This window comes from Columba livia, chromosome 18 (genome assembly GCF_036013475.1).
Source record: "Columba livia isolate bColLiv1 breed racing homer chromosome 18, bColLiv1.pat.W.v2, whole genome shotgun sequence".
NCBI classification, from domain to species: Eukaryota; Metazoa; Chordata; class Aves; order Columbiformes; family Columbidae; genus Columba; species Columba livia.
The window spans coordinates 10,198,619-10,216,307 of NC_088619.1; the positions used below are offsets into that span (position 1 = coordinate 10,198,619).

General features: G+C 42.5%; 2 protein-coding genes across 2 annotated transcripts; both read right to left on the bottom strand.

The window, feature by feature from the left end:
* Positions 1–596: 596 nt before the first annotated feature.
* COPRS (coordinator of PRMT5 and differentiation stimulator) lies at positions 597–6,385 on the bottom strand. The gene is made up of 4 exons (XM_065034935.1): positions 6,176–6,385; positions 5,362–5,431; positions 4,508–4,765; positions 597–2,605 (listed from the first exon to the last, which is right to left on the bottom strand). The coding sequence occupies exons 1-4, from the start codon at positions 6,248–6,250 to the stop codon at positions 2,436–2,438; spliced, it is 573 nt and encodes a 190-aa protein (XP_064891007.1). The 5' UTR covers positions 6,251–6,385; the 3' UTR covers positions 597–2,435.
* An 805-nt stretch (positions 6,386–7,190) lies between these two features.
* Positions 7,191–16,890, bottom strand: UTP6 (UTP6 small subunit processome component). The gene is made up of 19 exons (XM_005503058.4): positions 16,732–16,890; positions 16,554–16,638; positions 15,945–15,986; positions 15,770–15,862; positions 15,624–15,671; positions 14,959–15,022; positions 14,310–14,428; positions 13,741–13,818; positions 13,245–13,326; positions 12,448–12,529; positions 11,776–11,957; positions 10,864–10,943; positions 10,107–10,184; positions 9,759–9,938; positions 9,021–9,101; positions 8,564–8,673; positions 8,417–8,483; positions 8,052–8,124; positions 7,191–7,491 (listed from the first exon to the last, which is right to left on the bottom strand). The coding sequence occupies exons 1-19, from the start codon at positions 16,821–16,823 to the stop codon at positions 7,334–7,336; spliced, it is 1,794 nt and encodes a 597-aa protein (XP_005503115.2). The 5' UTR covers positions 16,824–16,890; the 3' UTR covers positions 7,191–7,333.
* Positions 16,891–17,689: the final 799 nt, after the last annotated feature.

Genomic DNA, 17,689 nt, shown 5'->3' on the forward strand with positions numbered 1-17,689 from the left:
AATTTCTCCTCAAATAACAACACAATTGAGATAGACAAGGCTGATTGTAATTAAAAGTGCAGGCTGAAAAAACACTTGATTTATAGAGTGTGTAGAAAATGGCTTCTAAAAAAGGCAGGTTTGCTTCCACAGAATTCTGATGGTTTCATCTTTATTAAATAGAGTGGCACATCTCCCACAAGCATAGTAAAAAAATATATTAAGACTGAAGTCAAGTGATGTTCTTTTCTCAGCCATGGGAGAAATTTTTAAGTCCAGTAAGTGTAACTTCAGAGTGAAATAAAAAAAATGAGAAACTAATCAGGGCCATGAATCAGTCTCACTGGGGAGCAACAGGGCTATGCAGAACACAGCTCTGAATTGCTATCAGCGTTAGAAATCCAGCCTGGGGATCTGACACTTGCTATGAAACTTGGTGCCAGATGAAAATACGCTGAGCGGGGTGGACAATTTTTTGCTGCCCTCTGCAGGGAAGCGTTCAGGATTGCCATCTACTGCTGAAACCGGGGAAGTGATGAATAGGCTCACAAAATAATCTGTGCTTTTTCAGAGGAACTTTTAAAATTTACTTGTGCATAGTTATTTCAACAGTAATCTGTACTCAACTTATATTTATTAACATTGCATTTATAAACAACAATTATTTGAGTTGATAAATCAGTTATAGTCATACTTACAGTTTAATTTCTGTTTCTCACTGAACACAATGAAGCCACTATCTATCCAAACCTGACAAACTGAGCATGGCCAATTCTCACTACCATTCCGCAGTCAAGTGCATGTTCTAACTAATGCAGGGCTCACAGAGCAGCGCTCTCCCTCTCTTTCTCTGATACACAGCAGCACACAGAATGAGAAAACACACCCAAGGCCTTGGAGAGCACAGCTTGGGCTTTCGTGTAGGGAGAGAAGTCTGTTACACGGTGCTTTCTGCTGGATATATGTTCTGGAGGCACGCACAAACCCGTTTTGATGGAAATACTACTCCATCATATAAGAATAAAATAAGAGACCCTCTTTCTTGCAACCTCAATGCCAGCCTTCCTTTCTTTACTTCAGTTGCTTGCTAGGTACCAAGATGTAACCAGAAACTGCAAGGTACCAGAAGAAAAGACTCTTTCAAGCTCTTATCCTCCTCTGCTCTCAAGGAAAAGATTAAGCAACTATGACTGTGTCATTCACTTCCTCTTTCCAAACTGATGTGTCAATTATTTCAGTCTCATACATTGGATTAAAAAAAAAAAAAAAGTCTTCCAGTGGTAACTGTTAACTCCTCACCTGATAATAAACCAACATGGGCACAGTGCTTCAGCATCAGTGCCAAAACACAAAGCCATCAAAAAGTTGCTGCGATAAGTGATTAATGAAACCTGAGCATTAGAAGAAGATTATTGTTACTCAAATGTCCAGTCATTCAATCCACTTACCTACTTTATTTGAGAACATTTCCTTTAACACCAAAACAAAGGCAAGAAGGATATGCTTCTAGTTGCAGCTACCCTCTTAGACACTTTATGGAGGTATTTTTATGTTCACATCTCCTCATTTGCCAAAGCACAATCAAAAACAAAGCAAGCATATTAGCAGTATCAGGAACCTTAATTCACTGCTATTTGCAGGACTCATATGTCTTGCAATATATAATCTCTAAGAACAGATATTTTCTTCATTATTGCATATCTAATGTCACATGAGAATGTTATATGGACAAATGTGAGACTGGAGGATAATACAGACACATACAAGAAGGTCTGATGTGGAGAAATCTTTGGGAGGCAGTCTTCAGCACCCAGCATTCCTACTCGATGCAGCAACCCTGCCGTATGGCCACATGTATATTTGCAAAATTTGTTTCACATATTTGTAATTCCTTTATACTGAAATACACAAAAAATAAAAACAAACCATCTCATTCTGTATTTGTCATGGCTAACTTTGTTAAACACCAGTATTAGATGTATTAGATGTGGAATCACAAACTGCAACATGGTAATACAACAGAGAAGCTGGAAGGAGTAAGAGTTTTTAAAGCTATCTGAAGCAATTTGGCAGCATCAAATGAAAAAGAAAGAAAACTACAAGTTACACAGAAATGCAGGGATCAGCATGTCAAAACTTGCAAAGTTTGGCAAACAAGTTAAAGATTAGAAATTACATACTTCCTCTCAAGCTATTCATCAGCAACAACACAGATCTATATAATACAAACAAAAAGTCAAGAAATGCATTGACTCCTTACAGCTAGAACCTGCGCTCTCATTTCCAGAGGTCAAACATGGTCAATTTATAAACAGCTCAAAACAGTCTCAGCCAAACTGAGGTGACAGTGAGGCATTTCTGGCCTTATGCAGAACTCTGCAAGCAAACTAAAGGACTTGACATGACTCAACCGGTGAAGAACATCATCCAACTCAGAAGCCAAACCAGGGTCAACCTCATTCATCAGCATCATCAAACTGGCCAATCTCAGTCATTCTAACTGGTGGTGTAAAAGTAAGGGAAGCTGCATGGTGACAGGCTGGGTTGTAAAATGAATCCTCTTGCCATGAGTATGAAACCAAAAGATTATTTTCCTGAAAGCTTCCACAGTAGAGATCGTCAGCATCTAAAGAAGATCAAAGAAAATATTTAAACCATGGAAGATACTTGGAAAATCAGTAGTATAGAACAGCAGATTATTTTGCAGATCTACAGCATCTTCCAGTTAAACATGTCAATTTGATGTGCTAACTCATGAGTTAGACCTACAAACACAGCAAACAGAAAGCTGAATTTGTCAACGTCTTCATTTTAATGAGGGTTCTTGCCACAGAGATAAAACAGTTTTCCAAAAAGCTCGGTGATACACCTGGATTCAGAACATCAGACACAGCTCTTATAACAGTTCTGTTTTCTCCAGGCATTAAAGGCTCATAAAATCATTACTTTTGCTTCCCCTCCCCCTCCTGCTGTCTCCATAACCACATCCCAATTAGGAGCCCTCCAAACCCATTAAGAACAGGGTCACTGGATGGAAGGGTGGGGTCCTGTAAAAGTGAGCTCTGAACAACATTTCCACTAGGCTAGAATTAAGCCTAGTAAGCCTGTTATTTAACTGACATAGCACAAAAATAGCACAAAGTACTTTTACAGAAGCAAAAGATTTCTTGCCAGCAGATGCTGAAAGGACTAAGCAAACAAAAAGCCCAGAGCGTGGGGCAGCAGAGCACCCAGCACAGTACCTGTCAGCTTTCCAGTCACACTGCCCAACGAGCCATCAAAGCCAGTATTCTAAACAAATTTCTAAAAGGCCATAAAATGACTGACCAAGCAGGGCTCTTACTTGAAGCAACTAAAAACTCACACACACTTGTATTCAGTATCCTTCACAAGTACCTGAATCCCACAGTCACAACTTCCTTCAGCTAAGTTTGTGAAGATTTAAGGAGCATAAGCTGCAGGTAGGGATGAGTTAGTTAAACAGATCAAAACATTCCATAAATCTGAGCAGATGAGAGATTAACAGGAAAGCCCAGAATGAAAGGGAGGGAAACATCTGAAAAGGAAACAGTCTTTTTCTCAGATTACCCAGTATGAAAAACCAATACTGTATTTCCGTGTAAAAATCAGCATTATTTTATAGGAAGGCTGCAAACACTTTCCCACTTTCTTCTGTTATCAAACAATGGAATTTGAATACAACATTAATGAGAAGAAAATGGAAACGGTACTATTCTGCATCAACAAAGACACAGCAGGTCACTGCTGCTAGCTAAACTCCATCCACCTGTTCCACCCTCACACACAACCTGGCAAATGGAAGCCTGAGACACTCAGATCAACACGACTCAATGGTAAAACAGTTTACAAAATGGAGGATTAATATGACTCTAATGATGTGAATGAAACTGGATCTATCCCTTGCTACCTTTGTCCATGGACTGATCACATGCACAACCACTGAGGAGGATAAAGCTTCAAAAAAATCAAACAAAAAACAAACACTGAAAAAACCCTACCAAAAGAACCCCCAAAACCAAACCACGTATCAACCAACCCACAGCAAAAGCAACAACAATCAGAGACTGAATGCTTGTACTGCTCCTCTCCAGAGCTCCATTACAGTGTACAGCCTGGATGAGTTTTCTTGGAAAAATAAATGAGTTTACATAAAAAAGTTACATTCCCGCACTCCATGTACCTTTCTCTTCTTCTTCAAAATAACAAAGATATACTACTGAGACCTTGCTTCTCCAGAGAAACCTGATACACACATACAATTCTTCTTACCATTCCACTCCCTAAGCATTCAATTGCTCAAGCAAGAGTTTCATATGAACTTACAACACTGCCTTTAAATACTGTATTTGACAACAAAATTATGCATTACAAATCCACAAGGTCAACAACAACAAAAAAATGCTTCCCAAAATTGAACATGTAGTTATTTAAATATATTCTCCTGCAAAGCACCTACCTCCAATCGCATACTAACGAAAACTCAAAGCACAAGTAAATTTGTACTCACCATAAGGACTACACTCAAAGTCCTCCAATTCTTTATCCCAGTCCTCCACCTCAGAGACAGAAGCAGTTTGCAGCTCTGCAAAAGTTACAGCCTCAAGCATACTGGAGACTTCACCATCCAGGTCTTCTAGGTCAGGGTGTACATGAGCCCAGTCAGCAGGAGGGTCACTGCCATCAGACTTATTGCGAGAGACATCATAGAATTCACTTTCTTCAGATTCACTATCAGGAACATTTGAAATGCCCTTCAGCAAACATTCTAAAAACAATAGAAAGAGCCAACATAGATACTTTGGAATTAAACAGGAACAATTAAATTCTTAGCATACAATAATTCAGCCAGGTATATTAATGCACTTGGTGATCACTAATCTAATTATATGAAATTCCTTACGTATGTAATATCACTACAATGCTGCTTCAGATGCTTGGGAACATCAGACAGAGGCTTGCATCACAACATTAGCCCAAGCCAGGATTTTCCACAGAATCTTGTTAGAAAATAACTCTTTAAACTAAGGCATATGACCCAGCAATCACGTTTCACCACATTCACCTGACCCAGCAATCACGTTTCACCACATTCACCTGTTGGCATTTAAAAAAAAAATAGGTATGTTGAAAAACCACAGGTCTAATTTACAAAAAAAAAAAAAAAGAAATTTTTTTTTGTAATATTAATTAATTACTCTTGCACCTAAACATACACAAATATCTACGTAGAAATAATTCAGCGCAGTAACTGAAGAGGCACTTCCCATGCATCACCAAAGAATTTTAAGTGTATTTCCTCAAGCAGAGCTAAGTTTCATTACTCACCATCTGCTTTGTTTTGCCCTAATATTTTAGGCTTACCTTTTCTGGGCTTCTTATTAGGAACATGTTCCTCCTCAAAGCTTGCAGACTCAGCAGCAGCAGCCATCACCTACAAGACAGTTTTAAATAATCCAGTAGCACCTTTAACTGATCCCTCCAATGAAGCTCATGCAACTTCCACCACATTTGGGTGCTTCTGAGCCCTTGAGCATGACCCATGTGTTTGTTCCCTTGATTAATCAGAGGTTTTAAAGCAGAGGCTTTCACTTCAGAAAGCAAATCTGTTCGGGGATGGCTCATCAGTCACCCCAAGCAGCAGCCAACACAGACCCGCCAGCCTCCCCACAATCCTGCTGCCACCCTGAGTTTTGGGAACAGGTCTCAAAATTAACCTAAAATGTGCCTCTGTAGGAACTGCATCGGACTGTGAACACTGCAGAGACACAAGGAGTGGGACAAGTGCAAACACTAAGGATTGTGAACCGGCCCCATGCTGGGAGCCCACACGCCAAGGGGACAGGAGAGGGCCAGAGCCTCCCACAGCCCTGGGGCGCTGGAGGAAGATGGTGGATGCACACCTGGAGAATGGAAGGGAACACCTCAAATGGGTTTCACGGTCCCCAGGAGAGGAAGGGAAGGGTGAGTTACTGCCACTCCAGCAAAGATGAACCCAGTGAAGGAAACACCCCCCAGCGCAGACAGCCGGGCTCCCGGGTGCTCCACGGGCCGCCTGAGGCCGCGTCTGCTGCTCACAAGGGTCGCGGCCAACGAAAAAGGGCAAAGTGCCGCATCCTTCGAGCAACCCCACACCGGCGGGCCCCGGCGCTCCCCGCCCCGCCGGACCCCCCCGCACCTGCCGAGGAGGCGCTGCCATGAGGCGGTGCTGCCCTGAGACGAGCCCGCGGCCGTAAGACGTCGGTCCTTCCATTCCCGCCCTGCCGGGGCCGCTCGTTCCCTCAGCGCCGGCAGCAGCGCCTGCGCCCCAGGCAGCCGGGGGCCTCGGGCACCGCCAGGAGCGACCCCGGCCCGAAAGGCGGGAGTGGCACGAGGCGCCGGGCGCGCGGCGGCTCCTCCCGCCTCGGGCGCGCGGGCAGGGCCGCTCCTCACACTTGTTCACATCCCACGCTTAACTTCTCACCGCTATTGGACACTTCGTGTAGAGAGAGAGGACAACTGTCTGATTGAGGGGACAAAAAAGCGATTAACCAGAGGAAAAACGGTGGGGTAATAGATAAGAGCTGTAAAAAAACATCTTTACACTCATAAAGTTGTAAATAAAATATCAATGTCCCTCCAGGTTCTGTGGCTCCTTAATCTTGGCAAAGGTAACAAGATCCTGCAGGGCTTGTGCCAGCAGCGTGCTCCATGCACAGGTGTAGCTCAGTGTTCTATTAGGAGACGTCTGTCACTGACAGGTGCTGCAGGTCCTGAAGCAACTGCAAACTCATTCACACCTGTAATGAGCCAGAACAGGTGAAGCAAATGGCCAATTTGCAGAAAGGGAGGGGTCAGCAGCTTTGCTGGCCTTTAAAACACATTACAGATGACTTCCAGGTTAGGAAACAAATACCATCGTTCTACAGAAGTGTTTCACTATTCATTATTCAACCCGGTGAGATACAGAGATCGCCTACAGCTGCAGTTTCCATGTTTGGAGTATTTTTTTTGGCATTTATGTGCTGTAACATTAGCTTTCCAGAGTGTAAAAGCTGATGTCTTATGTCTGTTCCATCTGAACGTTTAGGCAGGAGGAAGAGTTTGCCCTCAGTATTTTCAATGAAAAAGACCCTCAGAAATGCCTTTGCTTTCTCATCAAACTGTGCACTTGAACTTGCCCTTGGCAGGATCAACACTAGAAACAACTCCAATGGGGCAGATGATTCTTTTTTAATCCACATATGCAATATAAAGAAGGCACACTTTAATATGATCCAGACACATATTTACCTTTGTACAAACAAGTTAAAAAAAAATAAATTCACATTGTCATGTTGTTACTATTTATAGTTTCTCATAAATGTCCAGTTTGCAATAAAGTGTATTTAGAAACAAAGTCTTCCACCAGGTCTCCCTGCAACATCTTCATAGCTCGCCAGTGAATGCTCCCACAGTTCTCTGGTTTGCCTTGGGGATGACTTAGCTCCTCTTTGATGTAATCCAGCCAGAGATCTTTCAAAGAAAAACAGAAGTTCTGGTTAGATTTTGACTGGATATCATTTAACAAACATACCAACCCTAACCTAGAAACCCTCTTTTTGCAAGTGTCCTTGATGTTAAAGCAGTGAGGTTTACTTTGTGAGACTAAAACCCCCAGCCCCTTGAGGACCAAAAGCCTGGTGTCTATTCTTAGCTGGAACAGGGAGGTCCTAAGAAAAATGCAGCAGTAATCGAGCTGTTTGCTTTCTTAAAAAGAATACTGCAGAAATCTTGATTATAAAAACATAGCTCCATACTGTTTGCAAAACCAAATCAAAGGTGATGCAAATCCCTTATACCAGCCAGCGTCAAAACCTTATTTGCTGTAGTTCTGCTGGAGCCATCCCACTGTAACGCCAGCCCTGGACTGAAAGCGAAGGGTCACTGCAGTGTCACGCACTTAATGGCACAGAAGAAGCTCGCTCCACGCTGCACAACAGCAACAGGGGCAGAACAAACAGCTGCCTTTTGAAAAGGATGGAAACAAAGGAAGCAGCGCTGAAGGAACAAATAAATAAATAAAATCTCCTTACCAGAATCTGTTGAACCAAACTCTCTCAAGGCACGCTCATAGTATTCTCTCAGATGAATCATTTTGCAGGATTCCTAACAAAAGAAGGTATTAAAAGGCCATTTATTTTGTACAGAAGTGAATCTGCAGCTTGATTAGATTCTTACAAAGAAGGAGAGTCATGGTAATTACACGCGCACACTGCCAAAGATTAGTCACCATGGAACTTGGTTTTGTACTGCATGCTATGAATCAGCTTTAGAAGACAAATATTAACTGATCACAAGCTAATGACACTACTCACAAGCCCTCTGTTTCCTATTTAAACCCAAAGTTAGAAGTGTCTTTTACAAATACAAGACATTAATTGGATATTCATCAACTTACTTGCTCCTTTTCTATCTGGATCATCTTCCTGAAGAAGTCAAGTGAAAATGGACGGTTTTCGCACATGCTGAAGTAAAAACATAAGTAACTTTAGACTTCAAGCCTTTTAACATATACTCCAGAACAATGAGGTTTGAGGTTTGTCACCTGGTAAAGACTTTTTTAACTTTCTTATAACCACGATTTCTGTAAGTCCAGTCAAGATACTTTTCTTTCATAGTCACAGATTCAGCAGGAGTTGTGGCATGTAAGGATCTCTGCAAGTTTAACAGGAAAAAAAGCAAAGAAAAACAAACCAATCACATAAGCTACAACCAAAAGGCAACAAGAGAGAAGAAACCAACCTAATCTAGCTGAAGATGTCCCTGCTCATTGCAGGAGGGTTGGACTACATGACCTTTAAAAGTCCATCCCAATCCAAACTATTCTATGAAACAGCACCATCAGGCATCTGACGTAAAGCAGATCTCATAAGCGAGACAAAATACTCAACAAAAGCATCCCAAATGATGTCTGAAAAACATTTGTTACATGTCCATCCACACACATTGTTCCCATTTATTTACATATTGTCATAAAAAGCAGATTTCAATTAGCTAAGTACCTGGTAGAGAGTTTCTGTGTCTTCCCTGCTGTTGGTGCCTTCACTCCATTCCACCCAGAGGGTCCATAATGGCAAAGAGCCCTACAAGGGAAGTAGATAAGTCAAATTACTGAAATACAGTGAGTCTGATTTACAGACAGCAGCACATCCACCAGGTTCTGTATCACAGCTGCCGTAAAAAACGTCTAAGAGCCATGTCTAAAGGACAACTTTGGACTGCGCACTAAAATCACTTCTCATTTCCTTCCTCACTTCCAGGACAAATGGTGCTTAGCTGGAGAGCTGCAAGATGTTGCCAGGGATGAGAGAAGTTCTTCTGCATCACCGAACCCTGCAGTACAAAGGTAACTTCTAAGAACAAGAGGGAAAGAAACCATCACCTCCTTGTTTCCTCTCCTCACTCCTTGTGTCCGGGGTTTGAAATGGAACTGTAAGAGAGCACGAAACTGATTCAAAGCTTGAAGTACCACTCATGCAAACACTGTACCAGGACAGCGAAGAAAAGGACACACATTTTTCAAGACACAAGGAATACCAGCTGACTGCTAGAAGATTATGCAAAACGTCACTTGTGAGCATTCAGACTTTAAAATTGTGAATATGAAGCAAATTTGCAATTCACTAATTCTCCTGAATGTGTTGTCCATGTGAAATGTCAAGTTCTTATTTTTGACCTAAAAAATGGTAAAATTGTTAGGAACTCTGAATGCATCGTAAGTCTATAAAACCAGCACAGACCTTAGATTTCACGTGCTTAATGGCTTCTTCAAAACACTGGGTCACACAGTCACTCTTCAGTTGGATCAGCACCTGCAGCCTCATGTGCCACATTTCCACGGACTGGCTGAAGCGCTCAGTTGCAGCAGCTGCCGCCGCTGTAGCCGTCTCAGAGAGCTTGGACTCCAGTAACAGCTGAAGCTAAAACCCAGCAGACACAGCTCATCAGCACGAGACATTTGTAATACCTTCTTAAAAGCAAGGCCTTGATCAAAATATTGCCCACCTTTCTATCTACTCAAAATGGTACAGACAGGCACACAAGCAACACAGGACAGTATCACAATCTATTTTTGTGTCAGCTCTTACCCACTGCTTATAGAGAGCTTCTGGCAGCAAACTGGACTCATGCGCTTTGCTGAATACACTCAGTGTCCTCTCCAGCCTCTAGAACCAACAGAGAAGAAAAAGTAAAGAAAATAAGGATTATTCCTGCATATACCAGACCCCAGCAACACAAGAAGCCAAGTGGATTAGTGTACCCACATGTCACTGAATATGAGTTACAGATCTAATGCTTTAGGTACCTACATAAATTCCAAGATAAACGGGAAATTCAAGCATTTGAATTACACTCCCTCCTTAAGGAATAAATGAACAATATACCAGTGGTTTTTTACAGTATTAAAAGTCAACCAAACTGCACAGAATGATTAGTTAATTCATTGAGTCACGCTCAAGCACAGATACATAATTAAGGCACCTACGTGCCAGCACCAAACTTAGACTTATTTGCAGGAGTCATTTTAATTCATGCTTTTCTTTAAACAAGCACAGGTTTGCAGGACGGTCAGCAAACATTAAGAACTTTGCACTCTTAACTTCCACCCAAAGAGGTCACTGCCCGTTACTAACAGGCAGGTTTATGCCCAGGTTATTCGTGTTCAGGCCACTTGTGAGCCTGATGGTAAAAGTGATCCCCTCAGACACTAAATGATTTTTAATGATGGCCGCAGGGAAGTATTTCTGATAAAATGTCAAAATATATTTGCTCCTTGCCTGGTAGGTTACAAAAGTCAGTAAAATAGGGATGATTTCTTACTATGATTTCCTAATAAACTTTTACCTTTTGCTTTAATTCTTCACTGTTTGTTTTCCTGTTATATCTCTCTAAGCAAAAAGTGATGAAGCATTTCCACATGTCCTCTGTAGAAACAAAGGCATAATATCACACTTCACAGAATCAAAAGAGTAAGCACAAATATTTGTATTTAAGGAATATAGAGAATCCAACCACTAAGTGTTCATGCCAACTTTGTTTTAAAATGTATTATAAAAGAGACCCTACATTTATAACATTAACATCTAAAGCCAGTTTCCCAGCATAAGCTGCAGCCAGTAACGCTTTCTGAACAGCATCAAACTCTTAGTTCAGCTCAGGCTTCAGCACAGTCACAACCAATAGTCCGTGCACCCTTTGCCTGTTGTTTTCAATGGGCCTGCAAGAGTGAGGACACTTGCAGGCAGTCGAGAAAATCCCTGTCTTCAAAGGCCACGTAAGCAGCAAGTTTGAGTCCCCTCCACAGACAGTCCCTTGAGAGTCTCCTTTGTGAGCAGGGACAACGCCAGATGTTGAAGCTGGACACCCACTCCAGTGGCAACTCAAAAACACTGCTTACTCACAGCTAACCACCAATATACTTGAGTTCTACAGGTTGCCATTATTTATTCTCTAGTTATAACTCCCAAACCTCTATTCATCTGTGGGCTTCTATTCTCTTCATTGGTTACAACACATTAATAAAAGCAAAAAAAAAACAACAAAAAGCACTTTCAGTTAAGCAGCTCCTTCAAGAGCATAAATGCATTGGAAAATAACCCAAATAACTCATAAAATAAATCCCAAAAAAGGTACCATCTAAAAATTGCTTGCCTTCTCTTTGGTGTGGTGGAACCTGCCAAGGCTTCCTTCAAGACTTTCACAGTATGCTAAAGTACCAGGAAAATATAATGTTTAAATGGAGGCAGAACTTTTCACCTGTTGGGACTGCTCTCACAGCCTCTTCAAAAACGGCACAGCATCGCTCCTCTCTCTGGGCCATTTCAGATACTTTCATCTGTTTTGTGGCAGGTTGTGCGGCCAGCAGGGAGCCCAGCTCCAGCTCACGGCGGGCCATGTAGTCCCATGTGAGAGGATCGTCAGCGTACTTGCTCTGCAAACTAAACACACCACATCTGTAACAGCCCTGAACCACCATTCTGCTTTCACAAGTATGTTTAGAAGGGTTCTTATATTGGTATATAAATGTACTGAATTTCTAAGTAGTCAAATGCCAGCAAAGAAACATTTTACTGTTCCACAAGAGACAAAATTATTAGTCTATTTTGGTGGTTTGATTTTTGGTTTTCAGTATGGACATTCTCCATGAAGATCATGAAGTAGACAGGCAGCTCTTGAGAGAGATCTTTCGAGCAGAGAGATCTCTTAGCAGCTTCTCAAAGCCTTTTCCGAAGTTAGATCCAAGTATCCTTTTCTAAAGAGCATGCTTGCCTCTTGTTTTGTCTTTCTTAATGGATTTCCCATAGGCCTTAACATTCTATTTCCCTAGAGAAAAAGCTTTTAGTTGTTAACCAGTCAACTCACTCTAGAGAAGTTATTAAAAAAAAACCAACCCCCCCTCCATCCATACAACCCAAAACCACACCTCACCTTTCAAGAATTTCTTTTTGCAAATCTTGGGTGAAATCAAAGAGCTTTGCAATAGAAAGCACAGCCAGATGGAACTCCACACCTACATTTCAAGAGAAAAAAAAAAAAGAGGCTATCAAGTGGAATATTGGATCCATTGCACTTTGCATTTCTGGGTCTTTGCAAGCTTTTGTCAAGGCACAGAGAACATTTAAGTGCCTAGATAGACACCCTTATCTATTAATCTCAGTGTTCCACCCATATGATAAGCCATATGTTCAGATGTTAATTGCCTGACTATGTTCTTCACCACCACGTTGCCCAGTTACGAAAAAAAGCTGTGAGAGGCAGGACATTCCAGACTCCAAAGTGATAAACTAGTCCTGCCGTGCTTACAGATCCTTCCAGCTTGGTTCCGCTTGCACCACAGCACCTCCTCTACTCCTTGATTCTAGCTGGTTAGTTGTGATCTGATGTTCAGTAAACAACAAAGCAAAAAGATGTGTCATTCTGAACTGTCCTCCCTTTGGTTTTTTTAAGTAAACAAACAAGTTTTGAGACTGTAAGCCCAGCACCTATGCTGCTTCAGCCCAAAAGCTACTGTACTGGAAGAGGTGTCAGCCTGCAGAACAGCTATGAAATCAGAACTACCAGCACTATTAGTTCTTACCTTAGTATTATGTAGGTTCTACTGAAGAAATGGTATAGTTGAAAATATCTTAGTGTGTGCACTAGAGCTAAGTCTGTGTTACCTACTGGACAGCTGAGTTAAAGTTCACAATTTTCCTATTGAATAAATACAAGACGTGCTAAATCACCTTTAATTTTCTGAGCAGCCTCCCTGTAGATTATACGAGCCATCTCCCCATTGAGAATCTCTTCAGAATAATTGAATTCCCCCTGCAATAGCAAGCATAAAGTAATTGAAAATATAGTTTCCTTTCTCAGCTATCATTTTTGCAAACGAGGAAAGAACATAAGATAAAGATATTAACACTTTTCTTCTCTAAATCTATCTTTAACCAATTTGCACAAGTCAACTAGATAGTAAATTTAACTATTCCTTTCCAGAAATTACCATTAATTTTCAAACTGGGGGATGTAAATTTACAAATGTAAATAAAAATCCGTATGTGAAGTATTTAAAAGCTGAGCGACAGCCAACACTTGAAAAGCTTAACAGGGGCACAGGACATGAACAAAACCTTTCACTAAGCTGTTCTCAAACAAACCATTAAGACAGATCCCTTGAAACTCTGCATTCAAATGTGTGATCCACAGATGTGTGATCTTAACTAAGTTTAGCTGACCTACCAAATCCATCTTTGCTTGTTCAAATGCCTTCTTTTCCTTCCTCTGTTTTTCAGCATTCATCAGCTCCATTCTGAAATACTGTAAGAGAAGAAAATCATTGCAGAGTGGGGATAAATCATAAAACATCTAAGTCCCTGAGCCTTGGTTTTTAAAGGTTTGTGCACACAGCCATCTGCCCTACATATTTACTCTGAAATTTCCCACGTGTAGAAATTACCACTTTCCAGTCATTCTTTATACCTGAACCTGCCCCCGAAGAAGGGCCGGGGCTAATCCAGAAGGCCGAGTCCTAGCAGAGCTCACAGTACTTCAGAAAAGAATTTGGACACGTTTATCTATAAACAGTATAAAAACCTCACTTTGCATACACAAATACAAGATTTCCTAAACAACTGAAAAATGCTACTAGTACAAACTACTTTTTTTTTAAATTAAAATACTTTTGACATTTCCCCACTGATGAGGAAAAAAGTTTTTTCCTGTTTTCTCAGACTGGTCTGAGAAATATGCTGCAGTGATTTGCTCTGATTGATCAAATAATTGGTCATAGAAGAAAACCAGGAACTCACTTCTTGATAAAGTTTCGGACACTCTGGGTGGAAGCGCAAAGCACGAAGGAACAAGTGCCTGGCGCTTTCTGACGAGAGTTGTGTCTCCATTTCCCATTTTGCTGCCATAATCCACAGTGCTGCAACAGACAATACAAATCAATTCTTTTTAAGGCAAAGCAAGCGGCTGGTCATAAGAACCCATTCTGAAGTTGCATGGGTTGGCTTTGTTCAGTGTACCCAGCACAACACAACTTACGAGCTCAGAACAGAATAAGACTAATTATCTCCCATGTAAAACCAAGTTAAAGGACTAAAGGCAAAGCAGACCCAGGAAGTTTAATCTGGTATAACTACAGATCCAATGATGTATAATGATGCCTTCAAAAGCCAAAAAGCAGCCTTGAGTATTGAACATCTCCTGCCTCTGAAACATTCACCTAGTCCCCAGTCTGCCTGGGAAATGGTCCTTCAGAGCGCAGGGACTCCTGCTTCCCACCCTTTGACCGCTCAGCACAACCCAGCCAGAGCCCTTCTCAGCAGCAAGGCAAAGAAAGGAGAGCAGGAACTTTCAGCCCAATAGCTTGAACCGAGATCTACAAGAACTTAAACCAACACTAAACAATCTATACTCAGTCATTTACGCAGCACTCGCCATTGTTTTACTTACCTGGTTTATTGGGATGAATGGCCAACATGGAAGAAAACACCTTGCTAAGCTGATGTTTTGCATTCTGTAGAGGAAGAAGCTGTGTTTTACCCATTCTAGTACCAAACTGAACCACCAGCACCAAAGTTCCATTATGAAAGGTTACAACTTGTAATGTAATTGCATCAGAAAAGACATTTCTCTGCTACTTTATCTTCAGCTGAAAGTTTCTCATATTTGTTCAATACTGACCAGCTTTCAAATGTCACCAGACTAGATTAAAATAGTTAACTCAAACCTTCTGAACTACACAACTAACACAAGTGACCACTTTGGAGGTACAAACTGCATTTTCCTTGGCCACGTGCATTACTATGACACAGTCACCTTCTTCAATGCAGGAAGGACAATGACTGAATGCTAATAATAATGTGAAAACTTGCACAAGTAAGCTTACAGAGTACAGAATTGCCAACATAACATTTCATACCTATTCATTCCAAGTCAAATTCTACACTTAAATACATCAGCGACAATCCCAGGCAGCTCCAATAATACTATCAAAGTCGTTTCAGTAATACAGCACATGGCAATAAAGTTTGTACCCATCTTGTAACTCAAGTTCCAGATGCCTGATTAAACACCAATCCAGTACCTCAAATAAGATTATAATTTCGAAAACTCACCCACTGCTTGCAAAATGCAACATGTGAAAGCCAAAGCTGGACATCGTCCTGTTGGAAATGCAAGGGGAAAGAATCAACCTTACAACAGGCGAGCGCAAAAATCAAAGGGCATTTTTCAACCTATCAGTACAAATAAACACACTTACTTTCCATTTGCCTATAGCACGGTTGAAGAGGCAGTGGACTCTATGCAGAATAGAGTTCTCAATTTCATCCTTCTTAAAAGAATATCCAATGCGCTAGGAGGAAAAAAAAAGTATTAATTTTATTGCAATACAGAATTTGGCATAAAGTATCTTGCACTCTAATTTACAAACTTACTGCTCTTCTTTTCTTGATCAGTTCCAGCAGATTAATTTCATACTGGAATGAGAAGAAGAAAACATTTAAATGCAAATGAGAAGACACTAAATGTTAAGGAAAAAAACAGAGATCCAAGTTCTTGATAGTTAATCAGATGGACAATAAAAATTACAGGCAGGAAAACTTTTTTTGTCAGATCACCACGTTTTTAAGGCTGACTGAAAGCTAAGCTTGAGTATTTGTACTGCACGTGATATTTCAGACTTGAACTGTTAGCACCCCATGTATTCTTAGAGCAGTAACGCGCAAGCCCAACTTCTAACACCACAAAAAATTAAGTGCGCTTAACTACAATTTGCACAGCACATCAGGGAACTGGAGCCTCTGCATCCCTGGAGAGAGAAGAAACTATAGGAACAGACCACGAGGAAGAAGATTTTCATCCCAGACTCAGACACCAACTCCTGGCTACACTTCATGCTCTGGCGCGCCTTAATAAACCACGTAGGAGAGAGGAGAAGCCTCAAGAAGCAACTTGTTTCCTACGTAACTACAGAATCACTTCATTTCTAACCGAGCTGGACGTACAGCGGCAGTCAGCACTCTCTGCTAATCGGCAAAGCCCACCTGGATATAATTAATGAAATCCTCCTTCCGCAGCGCTCTCCGCTGGATCTTGTACTCCAGCGCCGAGGCCTTCCTCAGGACGGCCCTGCGGGGAGCGGGGATCAGGGATCAGCACCGCGGGGACCGCTGCCCCTCGCCGGCCACCCGGTCCCGCCGGCGCGGCCCCCGCCCCGCTCACCTGACCTCCCTACGCGTGAACAGCCCGACCCGCTCCAGCTGCTCCAGCTCGGGGACTCGGTCCTCCAGGCGCTGCTCGGTGCGCTCCGCCATGGTTGCGACTGCCCCGGCGCCACACGCGGCCGCTTGGCCCCGCGCCGCTTCCGGCCGCGCAGCCTGGCTCTGCCGCCCCCTGGCGGCCCGGCGGGGAAACGGCAAAAGCCCGCCGAGGAAATTGCTAAAAAATGGTCATGGGAGGTCACAGAACCCCAGAATGTCAGGGACTGGAAGGAACCTGGAAAGCTCATCCAGTGCAATCCCCCCATGGAGCAGGAACACCCAGATGAGGTTACACAGGAAGGTGTCCAGGCGGGTTGGAATGTCTGCAGAGAAGGAGACTCCACAACCCCCCTGGGCAGCCTGGGCCAGGCTCTGCCACCCGCACTGAGAAGAAGTTTCTTCTCAAATTTACATGGAACCTCCTGTGTTCCAGTTTGTACCCATTGCCCCATGTCCTATCATTGGCTGTCACCAAGAAGGGTCTGGCTCCATCCTTCTGACACTCACCCTTTATGTATTGATAACCATGAATGCAGTCACCCCTCAGTCTCCTCCACGCTAAAGAGCCACAGCTCCCTCAGCCTTTCCTCCACTCCCTTCAGCATCTTGGTGGCTGCGCTGGACTCTCTCCAGCAGTTCCCTGTCCTGCTGGAACTGAGGGGCCACAACTGGACACAATATTCCAGCTGTGGTCTCCCCAGGGCAGAGCAGAGGGGCAGGAGAACCTCTCTGACCTACTGACCACCCCCTTCTAACCCACCCCAGGTACCATTGGCTTCCTGGCCACAAGGGCCAAGTGCTGGCTCATGGTCACCCTGCTGTCCCCAGGACCACCAGGTCCCTTTCCCCTACGCTGCTCTCTAATAGGTCATTCCCCAACTTATACTGGAACCTGGGGTAATTTAAGAAAGTTGCTTTAA